Raw genomic sequence first — 23,410 nt, 5'->3', positions numbered from 1 at the left:
ACCGACTGGGGATGGAGTCACCGGAGAGAGGCTGAATCCGTGAGAGCTCGTCGGCTGCACAGTTCAGGTCTCCTAGAATGAAAAAGCACGAAGCGACCTCAGATGCTTCTGAGTCCATAAGAGGAGGTGGCGGGCGAGTTGCGACATACGGCGGGAACGTAGACCACCTTGACGGTTGATGTACGCTACTGTTGCGGTATTGTCTGAGCGGACTAGTACATGCTGGTCCTTGAGCAACGCATGGAAGCGGTGCAGAGCCAATAGTACTGCCAGTAACTCGAGGCAATTGATATGCAGAAGGCGCTTGGGTCCTGTCCAGGAGCCCGCGGCTGCATGTCCATTGCACATGGCACCCCAGCCCATGGTGGAGGCATCTGTTGAGACAACAACATGCCTGGAAACTCGATCTAGGGGCACACCGGCCCGTAGAAAGCTGAGGTTCGACCACGGGGAGAAGGTTTGACGGCAGGCCGGAGTAACTGGTACTCAGAGCGTGCCCTGTTGCCATGCCCACCTCGGGACTCGATCGTGAAGCCAGTGCTGAAGCGGTCTCATATGAAGCAACCCGAGTGGTGTGGCTGCCGCTGCGGATGCCATATGCCCCAAGAGCCTCTGAAAAAGTTTCAGTGGAACCGCACTCTTGCTCTGGATTTGACGCAGGCAAGTCAGCAGTGACTGTGCGCGCTCGCTCCTAAGCTGCACGGACATGGCGACCGAGTCGATTTCCATACCGAGAAAAGAGATCCTCTGCACTGGGCAAAGTTTGCTCTTCTCCCAGTTGACCCGAAGGCCCAGACAAGCTAGTTGCCGGAGCACAAGGTCCCTGTGTTCGCAAACCTGGTCTCGAGAGTGAGCTAGGATTAGCCAGTCGTCAAGATATTTCAGGACGCAAACCCCGTGTAGCCAAAGCGGTACAAGGGCTGCCTCGACAACCTTCGTGAAGATGTCAGGTCGATCGCTGCAAACCAATCCTGTGGCTGAACACATTCGAAAATGCGTTTGGCCATGACCATTTTGAACGGAAGCCTGTGAAGGGATCGGTTCAAAACGCACAGGTCCAGGATTGGCCGTCATTTCTTTGGTACAATGAAGTAGGGGCTGTAGAACCCGGACTTCATTTCGGCTGGAGGGACAATCTCGATCGCACCTTTCGCCAGCAAGGTTGCAACCTCCGCACGCATGACCGGGGCATTGCCACCGACCGTCGTGAAGCGGACTCCCCCGAAGCGGGGAGGAGCTCGTGCGAACTGAATCGTATAGCCGAGCCTGATGGTCCTGGCGACCCAGCGGGACAGGTTGGGAAGCTGAAGCCAGGCTCCCAAAGACTGAACCAGCGGGGTCATGGGGACCACAGACATACCCTCGGTGAGGCAGCGAAGCGGTATGACTGGCCCGGACGTGGGAGGCATAGCGTCTCGGTGGGGGGGAACAGTCATAGACCGCGTCCTGACAGAGGAGACCAGGGAAGGACGTGCGTTCCGCTGGGGTCTCGTGTGACGGGTCTGGCGACAGAGGGGGACGTGAGTGGCGAGGCTCATAAGCGGCGCACTCTGTCATCCGAGAACTCTGTGACAAAGGGGGACGAGAGTGGTGAGGCTCGTAAGCGGCACACACTGCCATCCGCGCACTCTGGGGGCTCAGAGATGGGGGTTTTAATTCTGTCCTTATCCACACAGGAGAAAAAGAGATTCTCCCCCGGCCCTCCACCAGGGGAAGGAGTGGCCCAGCTACCACCTCCTTGACAGAATTGTAGGGCATCTCTGAGCTGTCCACGTCAAAAGCGCCGCTTGGCATGGCGTGTAGCGTGCTGCGGGGCCTGAGCGGACTGGGGCGCCTTCGTGCGTCTACCTCCAAGTTGCGGGCCCGGGAAAGGCTGCTGCTGGGCCCGAGCGGTAGAGACGGGAGTCGCAGGAGGGCACCCTCGGCGGCGAACAGACTGAGTGAACTCTGCCGGTGGCTGGATGGAGGCAGCAGCTGGCCGCCGGGGCAGTATATGCTTTTTAGCCTCAGTCTGTCTCTGGGCGGCCGAGAACTTTTGGGCGAAGTCCTCGACCGTGCCGCCGAAAAGGCCTGCCTAGGATATAGGGGAGTCGATGAGATGTGTCCGCTCGGCATCCCGCATATCGGCCAGGTTAAGCCACAAGTGTCTTTCCTGGACCACAGCTGTGGACATCACCTGACCAAGGGAGCGTGCGGTCACCTTCGTCGCTCGGAGAGCAAGGTCGGTGGCGGCGTGCAGCTCATCAAAGAGCTCTTGTTCAGCTCTGCCCTCGTGCATGTACCTGAGCATCCTGGCCTGGTAGACCTGGAGGATGGCCATGGCATGCAGTGAGGCGGCGGCCTACCCCGCAGCTCTGTAGGAATTCGCCACCAAGGTAGACGAAAACCTACAGGCTTTGGAGGGGTGCTTTGGGTCACCACGCCACATCGAAGCACTCTGCGGACACAGTTGCATCGCAACAGAGCGTTCGACAGGAGGAACCCCAGTGTACCCTTTCATCGCGGCCTCATCAAGGGCAGAGAAGGCGGAGGAGATCGCCGAGCGATCACAAGAAGACAACGGGGACTTCCAGGAGCTCATGACCTCCTCATGCACTTCCGGGAAGAAAGGAAGTGTTTTTTTTTTGTTTGTTTTTTTGCCGACAAGAGTCAGTGCGTGCAGCCCCCAAGAACCAATCATCCAACCGCGAGCGTCAGGAGAGGGTGGAGAGTACCACGCTAACCCGACACTCGCGGCGGCCCGGGAAAGCATAGCTGTTTAGTGAAAGCCTATTTTGGAGATTTGCAATTCAGTTTCTCAACTCCAAAATTCAGCACTGCATGGCAATGCCTAGAGGTTGGAATAATGGCAGGATGCACCATTTCTCCACTGGCTTTTACCATGGCGATGGAAGTAATCATTAGGGCATCAAGATGGGTAGTAGGAGGAGAGCGCTTGGCTTCTGGGATGCGACTACCACCAATCAGAGCATACATGGATGACATGACAACCATGACTACAACAGTAGCCTGCACTAATCGGTTATTGGGGAAGTTAACAGATAATATTGAATGGGCACGAATGCAATTTAAGCCCTCTAAATCAAGGAGCATCTCGATAGTTAAAGGAAAGTTAGTAGATAAAACATTCTTCATTAATGGTGAGGCAATACCAACAGTTTCTGAGAAGCCAGTGAAGAGTCTTGGGAGATGGTACGATGGGGATCTAAAGGACACAGTTCGGGTGGGAGAAGTTAGACGACAAGCAGTGGAAGGGTTGAAGAGCATAAACAGCTGTGCTCTACCTGGCAAACTAAAACTCTGGTGCTTTCAGTTTGGTCTACTGCCGAGGTTGCTGTGGCCACTGACCGTGTACGACGTTTCTTTGACAACAGTGGATAAGCTGGAAGCGTTGATAAGTTCATACATCAGGAAATGGTTGGGAGTTCCACGCTGCCTCAGCAGAGTGGGACTTTATTGTAAAGGAATATTGCAGCTGCCAGTCTCTGCTTTAACCGAGGAGTTTAAGTGTGCCAAGGTCAGACTGGAAATGACCTTAGTAGAGTCACGCGACAAATGTGTAAGAGAGGCAGCCCCTGTGTTAAAAACTGGTAGAAAGTGGTCAGCAAAGAAATCTGTAGTAGAAGCAAAGGCTGCCCTTCAAATTGGGGATATCGTGGGACAGGTACAGCATGGAAGAGGGGGTTTTGGGCTCAGTTTAGCTCCTCCTAAATGGCACAAGGCAGGCCCAGCTCAAAGGAGGAAGCTGGTAGTCAACGAGGTGCGTTAGCAGGAGGAGAGGATGAGGTGTATAAAGGCCATTTCCCAGGCCAAGCAGGGAGAGTGGATGAGATGGGAGAGTGTGGAACAACGTAAGATGGGCTGGCAAGACCTTTGGTCAATGGAAGAGAGTAGGATCAGTTTCCTTATTAGGTCAACCTATGATGTTCTCCCATCACCGCAGAACCTAAACCTCTGGGTAGGAGAGGATCCCTCTTGTCCTTTGTGTTCATCACCTGCCACATTAAGGCACATTTTGACAGGATGTAAGGTGGCTCTTAGCCAAGGTCGGTTTACTTGGCGCCATGACCAAGTACTGCGATTTTTGGCTTTAGCATTAGAAGGCAAGCGTAACATGACCAATAAGTTGCCACCTGTTCTAGCAAGACATTACACGCAGAAGACAATATTCCTCCGCCCAGGCGAGCAACCACCAAGAAAAGGTGTTAACACCAATTCTCGCCCAGGGCAACTGGAAGCTGCTAGGGACTGGAAGATGCTGGCTGATCTTGATCAACGGCTTATTTTTCCACCTGAGATTGCCACCACTAACCTACGACCAGATATTGTTTTGTGGTCTGGATCAGCACGCATTGTTCAACTGATAGAGTTAACAGTGCCATGGGAGGATGCGGTAGATGAGGCATATGAGAGGAAGAAACTGCGGTATGCTCATCTGGCCACTGAAGCAGAACAGCGAGGATGGAGAGTCCTGGTTTATCCAGTGGAAGTGGGTTGCCGAGGTTTTGTGGCACACTCTACAACCCGTTTCCTCAGAGACATCGGATTCAGCGGCCAAGAGTTGCGTCGCACAGTAAATAACGTATCTGAAGCAGCAGAAAGGAGCAGCAACTGGCTGTGGTTGAGACGGAAAGATTCTAGCTGGCTGTGTGCAGGCCGCCACGCTACGGTTTCGTAGAATTCTTGAAAACTTGAAGAGTCTGTTGGTTTATTTGTATACGTTCCTGTGGATATTGCGTGAATGACGGGTGGTTGAGCAGATTTTGTGTTTTGCGGTAGGTGGTATGCCATACGGAACCGTTGTCCACTGAAACTGCATATTAACGCACCAGTGGGGCTCGACACCCTTAGTCAAACGGGTTGGCGCGTATGGTCGGCACTCGAGGTGCTCGCCGGTTGCTGCGCTGGTGAGGGGGGTGTGGCCCGAGGACGCATCGTCGGGGCAGTGTTCCACACCATAACCCTCAGATCACCCTGGCTACCAGCCAAAGTACCAGCTCTCGAGGAGGGGGTACATCGGGGTGTGGCAGAGGGGACTCTACCTTTAATAAGGTCACAGAGTCTCGATCTTAGCGCAGCGATGGTCATGTTCCCGCAGTGAGAACATGACTCATCCATGAAAGCTGCCTTTGCGTGTTCTAAGCGCAAACACGCAAGACAACGATCATGCCCTTCAGATAATGAGACGGAACGACCGCAACCAGAAATACACGGGTGAAACATCTTGAAAAAGACGTGCTCGTGCAAGCTCTTTTGTGAAAGGACGCTCAGCAGCCTGTGCTGAAGCAGCCAGGGGGAAACACTTGCTGGATGCAGACCACAGCACAGATCAGCAGGCAGGAATGTGAAACTCACTGGAAATCGCCTTTGCACCAACACAGACTGGAGAGCTGCTCGTCTCAAAGGATACTCGATGACACTCAGAGAGAATTCAGGCTGTAGGAGTGAAGAGGACCTCTTGGCTCCGAAGCAGAAACATGTCTGCATTCTGCCAGCGTTCTTCCTTATATACCCACGAGGTGGGGCGGAGTTACGCTATGCAAATTCCGCAGACCCATGGCATTTCTTTGCCATTGGCTCGTTTTTTAACACTCGAAGGTGACAGGCTTCTAAGCGAAACCCCCATTTCGTCGTCATTCGACGTAATTCAAAGTGACTACAAAAGGGAACTACAAATTTGACTTGCTTTACGGCAAGTGTTACAGTTGCCGATAGGTGGAGCGTACTCGACAGTAGACTACAACTACATGTAAGATATCTAGCAGCCGGGGTAGCTTTTGAATTGTCATCATGATTCCAAAGCTGGATGAACAGAGAGCATGTGCGTGCGTGCGCGTGCGACAGTAGGATGCAGTAGGCTAAATTATTTACAACAGCAGTAATGGACAATTCCGCTTCCAATCTGTTGGGCGACCGCAGAGGAAAAGTTACTTGGTGTTGCTTTAACAAAGTGCCTAGTCATGCTAGTTGCTGCAACTGCGTAACCAGTTTCATCCTAGTGTGTAATCTGCAGATGACTGATATTTATGGCTTAGTGTATTTGAGAGTGTGCTAACTTTGGTCTGTTATAGAGTTATTTTTATACACTCTTCTGTATTCTTGGTGGTTGTTGGAATGATTCAGAATCACACTCTTGGTCAAACATACGGTTGAAATTGACTGGTTGCTATTATTCACCAGGGAGTCTTCCAAACATCTCTATATTCCACAAGGGAGTTTTATTTATTTATTTGCCAAAGTAATCATAACAGTGGGTGTTTACTGACAACTTATAATTAGCAACAAAACCAAGCTTTTCAATCAGATGATCAGGGACAGGGGGAAATGGTTTATTATTAAATGTTTCAAAATTATGACCTCATTTTAAATAATAAAGCAAAAAAGTGTTTTATATTTTGTAGGGATGCACCGATCCCCATGTAGTATTGGTATCGGGCCGAAAAGTAAATGTATCTGATTAATAGAATATTATGCATAAATTCAATTTTCACACTCAGAATACATGCGTCCGTTGGATTAAAACTAAATCATTTATTAGGGTGATATCAGCTAAATTGGGCCACTTTTTGGTAAATCGTTTGTGACAATAATACAATACCATATTGCCTTTTCCATGAGGTTTTATAATTAATAATGACTGTTTTTGATAATTTTGTGTTGAAATTATGTAATAAAATATAATTATTTAGGCCCTACAGTTCTTGAAACATCAGATGTGCCAACTTTTTTTGCCCGAGCCGTTTCAGGTAAAATGGGCCAGCTGTTCAGGTAAAATGGGCCAGTCAAACTGCAAAGGGAAATAGCAATTTATCATCAATTTTAATTTTAAAACACAATTTCTTATACAGCCACATAACATTTAAACTGCATTAAACAAACATATTTCATATGTGCCATTTAAAAACGTGTGCGTGTGTCTGTCTGTCTGTGTGTGTGTCTGTGTGTGTGTGTGTGTGTCTCTCTGTGTGTGTGTGTGTGTGTGTGTGTGTGTGTGTGTGTGTGTGTGTGTGTGTGTGTGCCTGTGTGTGTGTGTGTGTGTGTGTGAGTGTGTGTGTGTGTGTGTGTGTGTGTGTGTGTGTGTGTGTGTGTGTGTGTGTGTGTGTGTGTGTGTGTGTGTGTGTGTGTGTGTGTGTGTGTGTGTGTGTGTGTGTGTGTGTGTGTGTGTTTGTAAGTGACACAGATGATGGCCCATTTTAGCTGAAACCATGTTGTCCATTTTACCTCAGTGGGTTAAGGTAAATTGGGCCGCCAAGAAAAGCATCACTTTTACAAAAAATATGTTCATATACCAAACTAACAACATTATTTCTGATTAATGCCATCAAGACAGATATTATGCATAGTTTTTTTATGTGCATGCTTTTTTTTTTTTTTTAGAGATTCATCATCCTTATAATAGTTTAGTTAGATTTGGTATGCCAGGCTACTTACCATGCAGCTTTCTGGTGTAGTCTTGATTTGAATTATTCCCCCGCCCACCATAGCAACCATAAACCAATCAAATCACCTGTTACTTGTCAAGCACAGTTATGACAACAGTTTGAAATCCTTTGCAGTCATTGGCTGTAAATTCCAGAGGGGCTGGGACCCTCAAACCTTAAATGGCCCATTTTACCTGATATCACCATAGACAGTATAAGAAGTGGACAGAGCCATCTCATTGGAACTCAGTTGAGACAGTTGAAGCCCATTTTTAGCGATTTCTGAGCACTTCCGTTCCTGACGCGCAGACTCAAACCGACTCAAACTAAGCTTGATGACGTGAGCAACCTGTCTGACAGACGTTAATCTTCTAGTAGCTGTGCGTGAAAATGGCCAACGTTAATCTTGCAGAGACGGGGAACTTGAGCAAAGAGTTCTTTGGCGTGAGTGAGCAGGAGTAAGTATTCCGTTGCTTTTATGAACTCATTATCTATGGGCTTCTCCCTTGACGGGACGTCCCCCCGATTGCCTGCGAGCTTCTCCTCCTGTCTGTACGGTCATTTCTGTACAGCGCGATAGAGAGTCGAGTGGTTATGACGCAATCGTTAGCCTATTTTTACTAAAACTGTTTCTACGGGGCCATAATGTAACATAGAAGGTAATGGAGCACTTTATACATTGTCGTGTTTCTTTAGAAATAAATAATGGACAAATGGAGTCTTTAAACGCCTCAGATGTAAAGTTATTCGCTGTCAAAGTGACGCCAAAATGAATGGGAGTCAATGGAAATGCTAACGCAAGTGAAGTTCTGCTACAACATGGCGGCACCAGGCCGGCTTCAACTTCCGGTCGATGGATTACCCCCTTGGATATCACCCATGGACTGTAAAAAAAGATGGACGACGCCCCTTCGCTCTTTTCCATTGGAGAGAACTGAAGCCGCCAGTGTCCCGATATGGCGCTGACATATTGGAACTTGAGTCTGCGCAGTAGCGTTTTCGGGACCAGTCATGCGCAGTCGTGAGCAGGAAGTAAAGCCGCGAAATCAAGGCCCCGCCCCCACTCTCGCTGAATCAATCCCAAGCACACGCCCCTGAACTTTTCTTAAGTGGCCTTGTCTGCTCCGTTCCTCTCCAATGATGTCTGCTGATTGCAGTACCTCGTTAAAATAAGGTAAATACAATTACTAACCATATAGTCAACATTATGAAAAAAAGTCCGTTGGTGCTTCAGTGACTACTTCGCACAGAGAAGCTGTCAATCACAGCTGTCAATCATGATGTCACAGCACCGTTTTTATAGCATCAAATAACTAACTAAAAACTAACTTATTTTAAAAACAAACACTTGAAATTACATCAACGTGATAGAAACTACAGTAAATGACAGAAGCTATCTTTAGAAAAAAGATATGTGAAGTGTAATTTAATTATTTAGTTGGTCTCACGTCCCGTTGAATAACATGGGGAGGCGGGGCTTATGACCTATACTAGGACCGGTCACCGGTCGAGACGTTTTGGCCTCACTTTTGAGGGCTTTTGCGGCACGCTTGATATCACCCTGTACTCTCAGTAAAAACTTATCATATAATATATATTAAAAAGTTATTTCGGGTAAAGGAATTTTAAACAATCTCAAACCAAATGTGTTTTTGCCACAAAATACTATTTCTGATATGCCGAAAATTATTTGTCATTTATTTTTAACCATAGCAATGTTTTTAAAAACAGATGAAAAAAAAAGAGGTTTTGTTGGTAAAATCTTGTTTCCCCTAGTGTAGCCTCAGCCTCAGACTTCACCTCATAAGCCACACAAAATAGGAAACACTTCAGAAGTTCCAAAGTTGTCATTTGACAGGATTTGTGTGTGTCACATTCTTTAACGAAACGAGGGCGTATTGTGAAGTGACGTCACGCGCGCGATGGGGAGTCAGCTTTCAGTCAAGTTAAAACACATCTTCACTTCCATTTATTGCCTTGACTGTCCCACCTCATGCATCCTCTATATATACACTTGAGATGATATTATGGACCAGAACTTCTGTATCAGATTATGCATCTTATGTGGTAAGATATTTATTTATTTTCTTCTCTATCTTTTATTAGCCTAGTTATTTTGTATACACCATCGTTTCCTCAATAGCTGCCAATTTTCACTCTTTTGTAAATCTTTTTGCTCACTTTTACGATTTGAAAGCAATGAATGGCAGTGAGATTTGATCATCATCTCACCATGTAAAACTGGCTTTACATTCTCTTTATAGTCTATATTTGTTCAAATTTAAAGCAGTGAAATGAATTGCAATAATCATGTTGTACATTAATAGATGAATGAGTGATTTAAAAAAATATATATATATATATATATATATATTAAGTTTAAAGCTTTTTCAGTTTTCATTTTATTGTAGATTTACATTCAAAGACATTATTGATCATAAAAAAATTCTAAAAATTAAAAAAAAAAAGACATCTAATTTTTGGACCTCATAAGTTCAAAACCATGACCATCTTTCTAAAGTAGTAGCATATGACCAGATATTAAATGTATATGAGGATGGGAAAACTGTCCTTTTAAGGCAAGAATAAATCGCAGCAAGTATGCACTTCCTTCTCTAAATGCCCCTCTGTCTAATTCTGTCTCATATGAGCTTTCTGCCTTCACACATTTCACACCCAAACACGCATCTGTGAGAAAACCACTGCAAAAAATAACTTCTGTACGACACATTTTCACATTTACTCGTATTAAGAAACAATTACACTTAAGAGGAAACCAAACAAACTGGTTTTTCTGTTTTTTTAATGGTTACAAGACATATTTTATGTTATTTGTTATGTTATTTTTTGTCAATTGCCTCTATTGGTGCTCCACAGTGAAATAACCAGCAGCTGCTGAACTGATGTTGGCATCTGTTACTAGCATGTATTTTAGCATGGCTGCAATGCTGTATTGACCAATCAGCAAGCAGGAATGGAAATTTCAATTTGATTTAGCAACTAGAAACTGTTTGACCGTCTTTATTATCACTTCTGAACATTTTAGCATCTCAGTCAGTGATGGCTTTTAACATTGACCCTGTTTCCTGGAAAACCTTCACTGCACCTTCACCTTCACAGAGCCAAAATGTTGCCTTTGGCTATAAGGTGATACAGAAAGATGCATCAAGGTGAGAGCAACATAACCACTGATAATGAAAAAACAAAACGCCCTGCTAAGACAGGAAGAACAAAAAAACAACCACAGTTTTGTAGCCTTTAGGGGGAGGGGGTGGGGTGGTAACGTTTAGCCTTTTGTGATCCATTGCAATTTTACTGGTTGACAATTAAAGTTTGTGTTTCTTCTGAATCTTCATTGTTGAATTGTTTATTTGAACTTACATCACAGATTATGAGAGAAAGACCATATTTTGATGCGCTGTTATGGAGTGAATTATGTGCCATAATTAAACAAACAAATCCAGCATTTTGCAAACAAACTCGATCTGCTTTGCAAAGGAAAACTCGACTCGCAAACAAACAGAAAGCAATTTGCAAAACCAAAGGTCAATTTGAGCGAAAATGCAGTGGAGTAACCAATATTTTGTTTTACAAATATAAATAAATGAGCCTATAATAGAAACTTCCTCTTCTAAAACAGTAGTAAAACCTCAAGATGTTTATTATAAAGTAAGACAGAAACTTTTTCCTCAGCTGTAGGCAAAACCAAGTGCGTTTCAAATCAGTGCTTCTCCCGGGAGACTAGCGCTAAATTAATCCCCTATTTTAGCGCCATCTACTGTTTTAGAAGAGGAAGTTGCTCATCTGCATTTGTGAGAAAATCGAGCCGAGATATCTCACAATCATAACAGACAGATTGCATTTGTATGCACTAGATTTGGTATTTGTTCAAAGGTTACATGCAATTTGTATTTATTTGTGAAATATTATCTAGGCTCATTTATTTATATTTGTAAAACACAATATTGGTTACTCCATTGCATTTTCGCTCAAATTGACCTTTGTTTTTGCTAATTGCTTTCTGTTTGTTTGCGAGTGGATCTTTCCTTGCAAAGCAGATCGAGTTTGTTTGAAAAATGCTGGATTTGTTTGTTTAATTATGGCACATAATTCGCTCCATACTCGCTGTAGACAGAAAAAGAACAAAGAAATAAAGCTTCACACTGACACAATTGTAGACACGATCTATGTCCAAAATAGCAAGAAACCATCCTACTTGAACTTTTTCGGCTGTATTTATGCTTTGTGCTGGCCCGGAGGTGCAACATGCTTCTCTGCACGTGTGTGTGAAGTATGTAGAGTAAGCAGTGGAGAAATCATGTGACTCACCTCACTGCTGCACAAGTAATATATACACCATATAATCATATTTATAACAAAGATACATATAATGCAATACAGCGCGGGTCACATAATTCGGTGGGGTCATTGAATTCGGCACAACACCTGAAATGTATGTCATGTTGAACGCATTGATCCCTAGTTAAGGTGTTCTTATGAACCTATACTGTCCAGTAATACCTCATGGTGGCTGCGGTAAACAACTATAGTATTATCCGTGTGAGTGTGAGTGATCAGTGAAGCCCAACTTTTATGCCGTGAGCCTAATCTTTGTTAATGGCTGTGTGCAAACTTTTATTTTGGATGCGATTAATCTTTGCACAGCCCTACAACAAATTAAAACATGATTTAAAATATAATTCAAAGCAAAACCTTTTGATTTGATGCTTTGAAAAGTGCACTTAATAAAAGTGTACTTAGTTAAGAATCACAGGTAATACTTTATTTTACAGTGCCCTTGTTACATATGTTACATTTTATTACTGTGGTAATAACAGTAAATTATGCATAATTAGTAATTACATGCAACTATAACCTTAAACCAAACTTAAACCAAATTATATTTTAAGTACATGTTGTTAATTAAACTGACTTTGTACTTAACTGTTACATTGTAACAAGGACACCTTAAAATAACCAAAACATAGTCATAAAAGTAATGTCTTTAAGTATTTTTTTACAATCATATTTCATAATATTTTATTATCTTCAAGTAGTTTTTTCGCAGATTTTAAAAAATTGAAGTACACTACAAAAGCACATTCAATACAATTAAGCACATTTCTTAACAAAGCTCAGACAGTGTACATAATAAAGGGCCTTCATTTGAATAGCTAAGATAACCTTTCTACATTTGAGTTGTGCAATGTGGTTTCTTTTTTAAATATTTTAGTCAGAAGGCACTGCAAAGCAAATTACATCTCTAACTAACTACATTAGTCGCTGTAATGTACAGTAGGTCATGCTGGAGAACTGCTAAATTTAAACGTTTTTGAGAGCCACTGCTGACGGTTCTGGTCCAATTAAAAATATTTTTTGAAATTTAATACAGTTTCATAAGAGAGCAAAGGTTTTGAATTCCACCTAATGCTTTGCCAGTATTTCTATTTTCACCTGTCTGATTTCCTGTAACGTAAAAATATTTTGCAACATTTAACTAAAAATAACTTAAAACTATGCTGATGTCCATCCTTTTTTTCTGTGTGTAATACAGCATTTTTTTGCATCATACTCAAACAGCACACCCAACCAGGAACACCACAGATTTCTCCTTTTTTAACATGTTCTCTTATTCTCCTGTCATCTTCCATAGTCTACTTGTGAGTGATCCTTTAATACAACACCATCAAACTCAAAGAGGACAAATATATCGTTGTGCTGTCACTGAAGGAAACTGCACTCCACTGTCCATTACCGGTACTTTGTTTGTAAATGATGCTTTCATGTATGTAATAAAATATACTAGTTGTATTATCCATGATAGTATTTCTTTTTTTTATATCACTTTTTATTGAACAGTCACCAATGAGGCTGTCAACATGTCCCTTGGACTTTCAATGTCTCTAGATCCTCAGTCTTCAACAGCAGTGGTAAGTTTCATATTTTAATGGAGTCATGATATTTTTTATTGTTATTTTATGTTTCCTGAGGTGGACTTATAGTGTTGGTATGATTTTTACATCAAATTGTCATAATTTAGAAATAAAAGGCCATTGTCCACCCTGATTTTACCTCTGATATGAACGCTCTGTTTTAAGGGGTGTGTCTGCCGTGAGACTTCAGTGTGAACACCCACTGTTATGATTGGCTAACATCTCTGTATATGAAATAAGTATTACATATGGAACTCTCTCAAAATCTTTTACTACGTTTTTACCATTACAGCTGTCGAGATGAACTAATACTGAAAGTGTTGATTATAGTATTATATTGAGATCTACTCCCGTCACATGAAAGATTGCAGCGATAAACATTGTAGCCGATGACACACGATGTCTGTTGAGCACATGAATGCAGTGATCTCGTCATTACAGCACGATTTTTGTGCTCTCACAAATTATTTCATTATAACTAACAGTGCAAATATGGTAGATTCATTGTGCAGTGTAGATGACGCCATCATCTCTGTGAGACAATTGTACATATAGCCCAGAATAGAGTGTCATGTTGAAAATAAAATCTTAATTTCCCTCAGGTTTGTGGTCCAACCATTCCTAAGACCTGTGATGTAACAACCACTTACAATGGCATGTGCTTTAAAATCAGTCCAGATAATGTTGTGAGCAGATCTGTGCCAGAGACTCTGAGAGGTACATTTATGGCATTCTACCATTCAAGCAAGTCTTCTTCATACTATATGTACTGTATTACATTATTATTCAGATTAAATGAAAATATGATGCAATTATTCATTTCTCCAACTTCAGAATGCCCATCATCACAAATTGATATTGCTTTTTTAATGGATGGATCTGGAAGTGTGAATTATCCGGATTTTATTAAGATGAAAGCATTTGTTATAGAAATGATCAAAAGTTTTGTATACCGTGATACACAGGTATGATAATCCATGCATTTATTATGATTTAGCTTGTCCATGATTTTTACCCCCAATTTTCAGGCACTAAATCTATCTATCTATCTATCTATCTATCTATCTATCTATCTATCTATCTATCTATCTATCTATCTATCTATCTATCTATCTATCTATCTATCTATCTATCTATCTATCTATCTCTCTATCTATCTATCTATCTATCTATCTATCTATCTATCTATCTATCTATCTATCTATCTATCTATCTATCTATCTATCTATCTATCTATCTATCTATCTATCTATCTATCTTACAGTTTGCCATTGCACAGTTTTCTACAGAATGTGTCATTCATTACAAGTTTCAACAAGTCCAAAACGCCATGGCATGGGAAGATGCAGTGAATAAGATATCTCAACAGAGAGGATGGACTTACACCGCAAAAGCTATAAGACATCTTGTGTGAGACATGACCGCTGATATTTCATTGAATTTATTTTATCTATGCCATTAAAATACTTGGAATGAAGATAAGTATAACAGGATATTTAGTGAGATGTGAGGAGCACATCCTAATTTTAAAAATATAAAAAAGAAAAAGAAAAACGGATAATACAAATGAAAAACTGATACTGTAGATGTCTGAGAAATCATGCAAAAAGCACATGGTAAATGCAGGAATTGTGTTGGATACACACACTTCTACAAGTCTTTTGCTTTTTATGAGTTTTAACAAGGTTTTACAGCACATTCGTAATTTGAACAATGTTTCAAAGACAAGCAATGTAAACTTAAAAGAAATGTATCCTATACAGTTGCATAATTGTATTGTTGATTGAATATTTTGTACTTTTTTCTTTTTCAATAGGGATGAGCTATTCGTAAGTAGTGGAGGTGTAAGACCATCAGCCACTAAAATTTTGGTTGTTATCACGGATGGTGAATCAACTGATTCAAAGTTGTTGACTGAAGCTGTTCAACACGCACAAGCTAAACATATAACACGATATGCTATTGGGGTAAGATTTGCGGGAAGATCCACTTTATTAAAGTTATTAAAATCATTGCATTTAAGAAGTGTTACAATTATTTACATGAAATATTTTTTAGGTTGGCGATGCATTTGATAATGACGAAGCAATAAGGGAGCTGGCAATTATTGCATCTTTACCCACCAATAGGCATGTGTTCAAAGTAACCAATTTTGACGCTCTGGAAAGTATTCGTGAAAAACTCAAAGAGAACATTATAGCCATTGAAGGTATGTTTGCAGAGGGAATGAAAAATGAATGACAGAGATAATTTTTACATTTTACATTTATCAGCTGTCATGTTAGTACAGTTACTTTGTTCAGTGGATTGATTTAAAATAATACATTTATAGTTAACTGTGTTGCTGCTTTTATTTGCTAGGAACCCAGACCTCTGGAGATTCATCTCGAATGGAGTTTGCACAGGACGGGTTTAGTGCAGCATTTACATCAAATGTAATTCTATGTATTTCACTGATTTGAAACAAGGTTTTGTTTTTTCATTATCCATGAAGTCTGCTGTTTTAATGTTTAACTACTCTTCTCAGATTTTGCATGCTTGTAAGCTTATGTGGAAAGATTATTTCTTAAATATTTCTGTTTATTCTTATAATGTTATCTGCATTCAGACAGATATGATAATGACCGCAGTGGGAGCTTTCCAGTGGAAGGGTGGATATCAGCTGTACAAAAATGATATTTCAGATCAGTCTTTCAAGCCTAATTCAGTCTTTCAAGCTGGAAGTGAGCATGACAGTTATTTAGGTGAGATCTCTTCTTCGATTGTGTAAATCAATATAAATCAGTCGAAACATCAGAATTTTTTTTCTATTTTAAAGTCTATTTTCTTCACAGGTTATTCCTTGACAATAGCAACAATGTCCAGAGCAAAGTATGCAGTCATGGGAGCACCAAGACACAAGCATAAGGGACAAGTAACTGTTTCAAGAATTGATCGAAGTGATTTAAAGCAACTGGATTCTCCTAAGGTTGTAACACTCAAATTTCTGTAACATATTAGCACATCACAAATTAACGTAAGCGAGTGAAAGTACATGAACTCGGAATAGCTGTATGGTAACTATATTGCTTCTTTCTCAGCCTCAGATTGGCTCATATTTTGGAGCTGAGGTGTGTGTGGTGGACTTGAACAGTGACTCCTATACAGACCTACTTTTGGTATCGGCACCAACGTACACAGAGTCTGACCGAGAGGGCTTAGTGTTTGTTTACATCATCACGCGTCGGGTCAGTGTTTTTTTATTTGGGGGGGGGGGGATTCAATTAAGACTAATATTTTTAAAGAGTTCATCAAGTAAGACTGAATAAATGTACATTTGTGTCTGTTTAACCCTGTTTCTCCTCTCTCTGTTATATCTCTATAGGCAAACTTCATTTTTTCGGATACACTGGTGGGCATGGCAGGTCAGAGGGGTCGGTTTGGCTCTTCTCTGGCCAGTCCAGCAGATCTGAATGGTGATGGTTTCAGGGATGTGCTGGTTGGGGCTCCTTTAGAGGAGGATGGACTGGGCAGCATCTATATCTTCAATGGGATAGATGGAGGGGTCATTTCCAAATACTCACAGGTGAAAAAGACGAGGGTTGGTGGCAGTTTAAAGGGATAGTTCACATAAAACTGATTTCTGAAAAATGAGAAACCTTTTTTTGTATTACTTTTCCTTGACTCACTTCATAGACTTTCAATATTTTTGTTATCTGTTTTATTTCCTCTTGAATATAACAGAGGATTGCTGGATCATCTGTGCAACCAGGTTTGCGGTTCTTTGGGATTTCATTGAGTCAGTCTTCTCTAGACCAGACTCGAGACAGACTTCCTGACATTGCTGTTGGGTCCAAGGGAGCAGTTCTGCTTCTCAGGTCTGTTTTCTTTTATAAAGAACTAAAATATATACAACAGTGTTTCAGCCATAATCATTTATATGTGTTATATTTGGCTCTTTCAGGTCCAGACCCATCATGCTCTTGGAAACCAAAGTAACTTACAACCCAACCAAAATACCAACCAGTGAAACAGACCAGTCACTGGAAAACACCATGAAAGTGTGTTTCACCATGCGTCAATACAGACACAGCATAAGAGGTTTGTCCAAAATTAGAAGGATTCCTTTATGTTGTAGTTAATGTTGAAGAGTGCACATTTCCCAATGTGTTTCCAATTTCCTTTCTCTGAGAATCAAAACAAGCCCAACTCAGCAACTTTGGCTCAACCAATGGCGTGAGTTCGGGGGTGGAATTATTTGTTGGACAAACCAATGGAATCCAGGGGGAGGGTTCCAGAAACCAGTCTGAAAACACCCTTATTTTTTTAAATTCCATTTGATGTCGCTGGTGGCACAAACTACAGCTTTAAAAGCTTTTTTTTTTCTCTGAAAGAGAATTCATGTAAATTCTACGGAAGCCCTGAACCGCAAAAAAAAAAAAAAAAATCAGACTTTGAGACTAAAGTCGAAATATTTTGAGATTAAAGTAAAAAAAAATCGAGAATAAAGTCGAAATAATTCGCGAATAAAGTCGTAATAGTTTGAGAATAAAGTCAAAATTACGAAAATACAGTCTTCCGTAGAAGTTCTTTGTGTGTGTGTGTGTGTGTGTAAAGTCTATTCCGGTGCAGTATGTATTTTGTTATGTCCTAAAACAAATGGTAATGCCATGTTGTAGATTAGCACCTGTAGAATTTCCTTTTGTTGAAAGCCCAGATAAAAGTAAAAAGCTATATTTTGTTTAGATCAATGTCCGAGGCAGTTCGACTACACGAACGCATTTCATATATTTAAATACAATACAATTATTTTAAATTGTAATAATATTTCACAATATTTACTGTATTTTTGATCAAATAAATGCAGACTTGATGAGAATATGGAACTTCTTTCAAAGACTTAAATCTTGAAAATCTTACCACTCTCAAACTTTTGAATGCTATGTATTTATACAAATATGTCTAACATTAAGTGTAGTATACTAAATTTAAAAAAATCTGAACTTTTGAACTGTAAAACAATGTCTTCCCTAGACCTATCCGCAAAAATTAATTACACCATAACGCTGGATGCCAAACGACAGAAATATCGAGCAAACTTCTCACCCAAAACCCGGATCCTCAGTAATGTGGTGAACATAGATTTGAAAGCAGAAACTTGCAGAAGTCATCGTTTCTTTATAGATGTAAGTCTGAAACATCACCACTTTTTGACAATTGTTTTTGTCCTTCCTCATTCTTTTGAATATCTACAGTAAATCAGTTATTCTGGCTTTAAGACAAAACAATTATGAATGAAATTTAAACGAGAAAAATTCAATCTCAACAATGCAACAATGTGGCAATACTTTACTTTTTATACTTTATTGTCAGACGAGTCTGAAATTTTTCTTGCATAACAGTGTCTATAATAATACTGAATGCATAGTGAAAATCCTGATTTTAGGGTAAATGAATGTAATTGATCTATTCTTGCCCACTCAGGCTTTCTCAGAAGATGCTCTGAATCCGTTGTCCAATCAGTTAACATTCACATTTGAGGGTCTGCCACTTGCCAGACTGCAAAACATAAAGCCAGTACTGCTGCCAACGATAAAGACCACCACAGACCACAGTGTAAGAGAAGGCAACCGATGATTGTTTTAAAGTATGAATCATTCAGATGTAACATTAAAGGGAAAGCTCCTCTAAAACTGAAACCTCTGTCATCATTTAGGCCTATACTGCATGTCACTTGTATGACTTTCTTTCTTCTGTTGAAGAAGATATTTTGAAAAATGTCTTTGCTTGTCCAAACAATAAAAGTCAAAGGGTTTCAGTGTTGTTTTGGACCTCATTGACTTTAATAAGACAAGTTCAATCATTCTTCAAAATATCTTCTTTTAGGTGAGTAAATGATGACAGAAATCTTTTTTTTGGGGGGGTGGGGTTGGGTCAACTATTCACATGTCTAAAGATATGAATTGCTACTACAATATAGTGATGCAGTGTTATATGATTTGAGAATGTACTGTATATGTAAATATCTCACCTCACCCACAGCTGGATTTTGAGATCAACTGTGGACATGATGATATTTGTATTGATGACCTCAGGATGGATTTCAATTTCTCTGGGTGAATATTTACGATTTGTTTTTTCTGTATAACATTGAAGATCAGCACATGAATACGTGGAGAGTAAGAATTGAGGTGCAACAATGATAAGTTATGGAATCATCCTTGTTATACTGTGAGTATCTCTCTTTGGTTTCTGTGATCCAGATTTACGAACATAGAGGTCGGGATAATGCAGGAGCTCAACGTGACCGTGTTTGTAGAGAACAGAGGAGAAAACTCATACAACACTCTCTTCACCCTCAGCTACCCCTTTGGACTTTCCTACAGGAGATTCACATCTAAACAGGTGAGACCAGGATGATTTTATTCAAGAGACTCACAGTTTGTCTACGAATCAAGTACAATTTGACTGAAAGGCAGTTTTTTTAGGCAAGTGAGATGTTTCTTGCCATTGAATTTTCAATGGGTTGGTTGTTGAACGAATATTTACACATAATTTTCTGTATGAGCAGGGCAGAGTGGAGTGTGTGTCTCTGGATGCTGAGCGAGGAGTTACACTGGGAGAAACCTCCTGCCAGATCAGTAAACCCATCCTCAAGGGAAACACTCAGGTTTGCTCACTTTTTTAACCGTCCTGTGTGTTTTTCTGTTCAAGCACTCATCATTTCCTCTGTGTCCACTTCTAGGCTGTGTTTCATATTACATACAGCATCGATAAAGAAAGCACCTTTGATCAAAGTGTGACATTCACCGCTAAGATCAACAGGTATTATATCATTTCTGGGGGTTGTCTGAGTGCACTCAAAGTGTACAAGTGCATCGCTTAACCATGAGCTGTTACGTATTTGCTCACATGAGAAACTGATAACTGAAAATCCCCTCCATTACTTACAGTGGGAATGACCAACACTCTAAAACCAGTCAATTCCTCAAACGGAAAAGCATTGGTGTCAAATTTGCCATTTACATTGCTTTAATAAGGTTAGTGCGCTTGTTTTTCAATAGTCAATCTCAACTGGGTTTGCTTCAGCACACAGATTTGACAGTGGACATATTTTCCACTTGATGGCCAGTGTAAAAGCTGTGGTTCTGAAGCAAAAGGTTTTTGTAATGTTTTTAAATAAGTATCTTCTGCTCAAAAGGCTGCATTTATTTGTTCAAAACAATAGTAAAACAGTAATATTGTGAAATATTATTGCGACTTAAAATAACTTTTCTTTATGTGAATACATTTTAAAATGTCATTTATTCCTGTGATGCAAAGCTGATTTACTGCTCAAGAAACATTGATGATAATCAGAAATGTTGAAAACAGTTGTGCTGCTTCTAATGTGTGTACTCTTTGAAAAGAGAAGTGAAAGCAGTGTAAGTCAGCAACTTCACTCAGAAGCCAGAGGACATGCAGTGTTGATGAGACAACCGGAAATAGCATGAGCCTTAAGCATGAGGATTCTTTCAAAAACATTACAAAATCTTAGGGATTTCAAACTTTTGACCAGTAGTGTACACACACACACACATGCACGCACGCACACACAAGATTTAAATTGCTGTCTGACACATTTTCCCTTTATTTTAATAAGACATGAAGATTCAAGCCTCCACATTAATTTTACTGCACAGAAACCTGATCTTGAAAGACCAGTCAAACAGATACTGAAGGTGCTGTAATGACATTCACACACTTCCATGAACATAAAAATGTATTAAATAAACATCATATGACATTTTGTCTTTTCATGGCAAAAATTAAATTTGAATATCCTTCTCTCTTTCAGGTTGAAAATGACTTTAGAGAATTGAATTTCAAAGTGTTCATCAAAGTACCAGTGATTTTGGGAGACAAATTCATCTGGACTGACAAAAACCTACAGGTATGTATATATGAATGCGCTGAAAATCCCATCTACTGTAGATTGATTCACATTTATCATAATAAAAAACAACCAAACATGTGTGTATGTGATTTTCAGACTGATCTCATGAAATGGCGTATGTATGACACGCCAATTCGTATTTCCATTTTTGGTGTGCTATAAACACGCATAATCGCTTTTCAGCGTGTTTATCAACGCCGTTGACTTAACGTTACATTACTGTATATATATAAATATATGACCTACCCCAACCCCGTCCCTAAACCTACCCGTCACTGGGGTTAATACTATTTATGAGTCTTCCCCTACCATCCTAGGGAAAAAAATATTGCTCCACAGATGTGAATTTTGCTTCGTTTCGCTCGGCCATTTAACGGCGTAGACATACACGCAAAAGATGACGGTTCGTTTCGGCGTGGACATACACGCGGATAGCTCAAAATGCGTATAGATTGACGCCTTGACTTGAAAGTGGCGTGTATGTTTACGCAAAGTCATGATGTCATGTTGTGATTTTAGATTCCAGACTGTGTGAAACAGAGGGATGAACGGCCGCTTTTTACCAATTTTGTGGAAGTATTTAAAAAGGATCGTGTGTTGGTGAGTGTTTGAGTTTCATTCCCTGATCTAACAAAAACAAATCCATGAAATATAATTTCATATTCTTTGTGCATTGGCCCCATTGCTCCATCAGAACTGCTCTGTGGCGGTGTGCGCCGTGTTCAGCTGTGACGTCACTCTCATAAAGAATGAAAGGAAACTGTATAATATATTTGGCAATGTGAGCTCTGGATGGATTGAGCAGGTATCTGACTTTTAAAGTAAATTCATATCTCAGAACAGACCATATATATTCATAACTGTTTGATCATTTCTTATTGTCACGATCTGTCTCTCCTAGACTGGACTCAAGGCTGCTGTTTTTGAGTTGGTCAGTTCAGCGTCTCTGGATTATGACAAGAGCAAATACATTTTCTTTTCCTCTGATTCTCAACACACTGCACCGTCTGTCCAGGTGATGCATTTTCTTCACAAATAAATCGAATATAAAATATAATAGAAAAAACATTTAAATAATATAGTAAAAATGAAACCTAAAACACATACAAAAAATGTATTTTAACCTATAAGGTTGTAATATGTGCTGTAAATGTATATACTACAGTAGATCTTACGTTTTTTGGTCCATGCATATCTAGAAAACCTTGCATGTTTCAGGCGTTAATGATATAATGCTTTTATGTGAAGGTGGATTGTCAGTAATATTGTATTCATCGATGTGTTTAGATTAACACTCAAGTGGAGGTGTTTGAGGAGGTGAACCTGACCAAAGAGATCATTGGAGGAGTAATAGGAGGACTGCTGCTACTGGCTCTCATCACAGCGGCTCTCTATAAGGTGTGTATGTGTGTGTATGTTCAACTTTGAACCTTTCATTTTCAGCTGTCTAACTTGGGTTTAATTTTTCAAAGTTGTGTAATGCATATTCATGTCTTAATTATCATTTCCTTTCAGGCTGGATTCTTTAAAAGCCAGTACAAGCAGATGATAGAAAATGCAGAACAAAGTGCTGAAGAGGGGCCAACCACTGAAAAATGAGGTTAACAACAAAAGCGGTGTAAAGATTCAAATATGGCTTTTCATGCAAATATGTAGTATATAATTTGTGTATGCGTGCAAATATTATTCATATATTGCTTGTACGATCATCATGAGCTTTTCATTAAAGTGCCCCTATTATGGATTTTTGAAAATTACCTTTCATGCAGTGTCTGCAAAGTTGTAAAGCTGAAAGTGCATCATAAATAAAGTTAGTTTATCTAAAAAAAGAAAGAGTCGACTCTGAACCACTCAAACAAGTCGTTTGGAATTCGAACCTATTTTCGTGAAGTTCACACGTCACGACTTACTACATTTGCATAATGCCCGTCTATGTTCTGCATGGACATCTTGCAGTTCAACATGGTATTGGCAAAACGCTTGCTCTAGAAAGATGGGTCAGTGCCCAGTTTATTTGTACCAACTTGCCCCTCAGAATCACGACCTGTAAGTATGACTAATTATAGAGATGTTCAAAATACATAGTTTTGTGTTTTATATTGTGTAGGTTTGTGTAGGCTAACTGGCTTACTCACGTTATT

The 23,410-nt window shown here is 40.6% G+C and overlaps 1 protein-coding gene across 1 annotated transcript; it reads left to right on the top strand.

The window, feature by feature from the left end:
* Nucleotides 1-9,369: 9,369 nt before the first annotated feature.
* LOC130080608 (integrin alpha-X-like) lies at nucleotides 9,370-22,874 on the top strand. The gene is made up of 30 exons (XM_056246041.1): nucleotides 9,370-9,488; nucleotides 10,468-10,591; nucleotides 13,075-13,178; nucleotides 13,281-13,351; nucleotides 13,957-14,071; nucleotides 14,189-14,319; nucleotides 14,619-14,764; nucleotides 15,171-15,321; nucleotides 15,413-15,563; nucleotides 15,716-15,789; nucleotides 15,963-16,098; nucleotides 16,189-16,322; nucleotides 16,435-16,581; nucleotides 16,719-16,919; nucleotides 17,078-17,211; nucleotides 17,298-17,434; nucleotides 18,368-18,519; nucleotides 18,818-18,949; nucleotides 19,376-19,449; nucleotides 19,597-19,738; nucleotides 19,905-20,003; nucleotides 20,079-20,158; nucleotides 20,287-20,373; nucleotides 20,976-21,054; nucleotides 21,171-21,266; nucleotides 21,789-21,869; nucleotides 21,964-22,074; nucleotides 22,171-22,284; nucleotides 22,557-22,667; nucleotides 22,785-22,874. The coding sequence occupies exons 1-30, from the start codon at nucleotides 9,449-9,451 to the stop codon at nucleotides 22,866-22,868; spliced, it is 3,438 nt and encodes a 1,145-aa protein (XP_056102016.1). The 5' UTR covers nucleotides 9,370-9,448; the 3' UTR covers nucleotides 22,869-22,874.
* The last annotated feature ends 536 nt before the right edge of the window (nucleotides 22,875-23,410 follow it).

Source organism: Rhinichthys klamathensis, unplaced genomic scaffold (assembly GCF_029890125.1).
Source record: "Rhinichthys klamathensis goyatoka isolate OS25496 unplaced genomic scaffold, OSU_Roscu_1.1 h1tg000035l_1, whole genome shotgun sequence".
Taxonomy (NCBI): domain Eukaryota; kingdom Metazoa; phylum Chordata; class Actinopteri; order Cypriniformes; family Leuciscidae; genus Rhinichthys; species Rhinichthys klamathensis.
The sequence above is the reverse complement of the archived record's forward strand: the minus strand, read 5'-3'. Positions and strand labels throughout refer to the sequence as shown.

What these genes read in the sequence shown, in the direction of transcription:
- LOC130080608 (XM_056246041.1), top strand. Translation starts at nt 9,449, where the DNA reads ATGGACCAGAACTTCTGTATCAGATTATGCATCTTATGTG. An exon ending in TGAGCATGACAGTTATTTAG is followed by an intron (nt 16,099 to 16,188) that starts GTGAGATCTCTT and finishes TTTTCTTCACAG; the next exon opens with GTTATTCCTTGACAATAGCA. An exon ending in TCACAGCGGCTCTCTATAAG is followed by an intron (nt 22,668 to 22,784) that starts GTGTGTATGTGT and finishes ATTTCCTTTCAG; the next exon opens with GCTGGATTCTTTAAAAGCCA.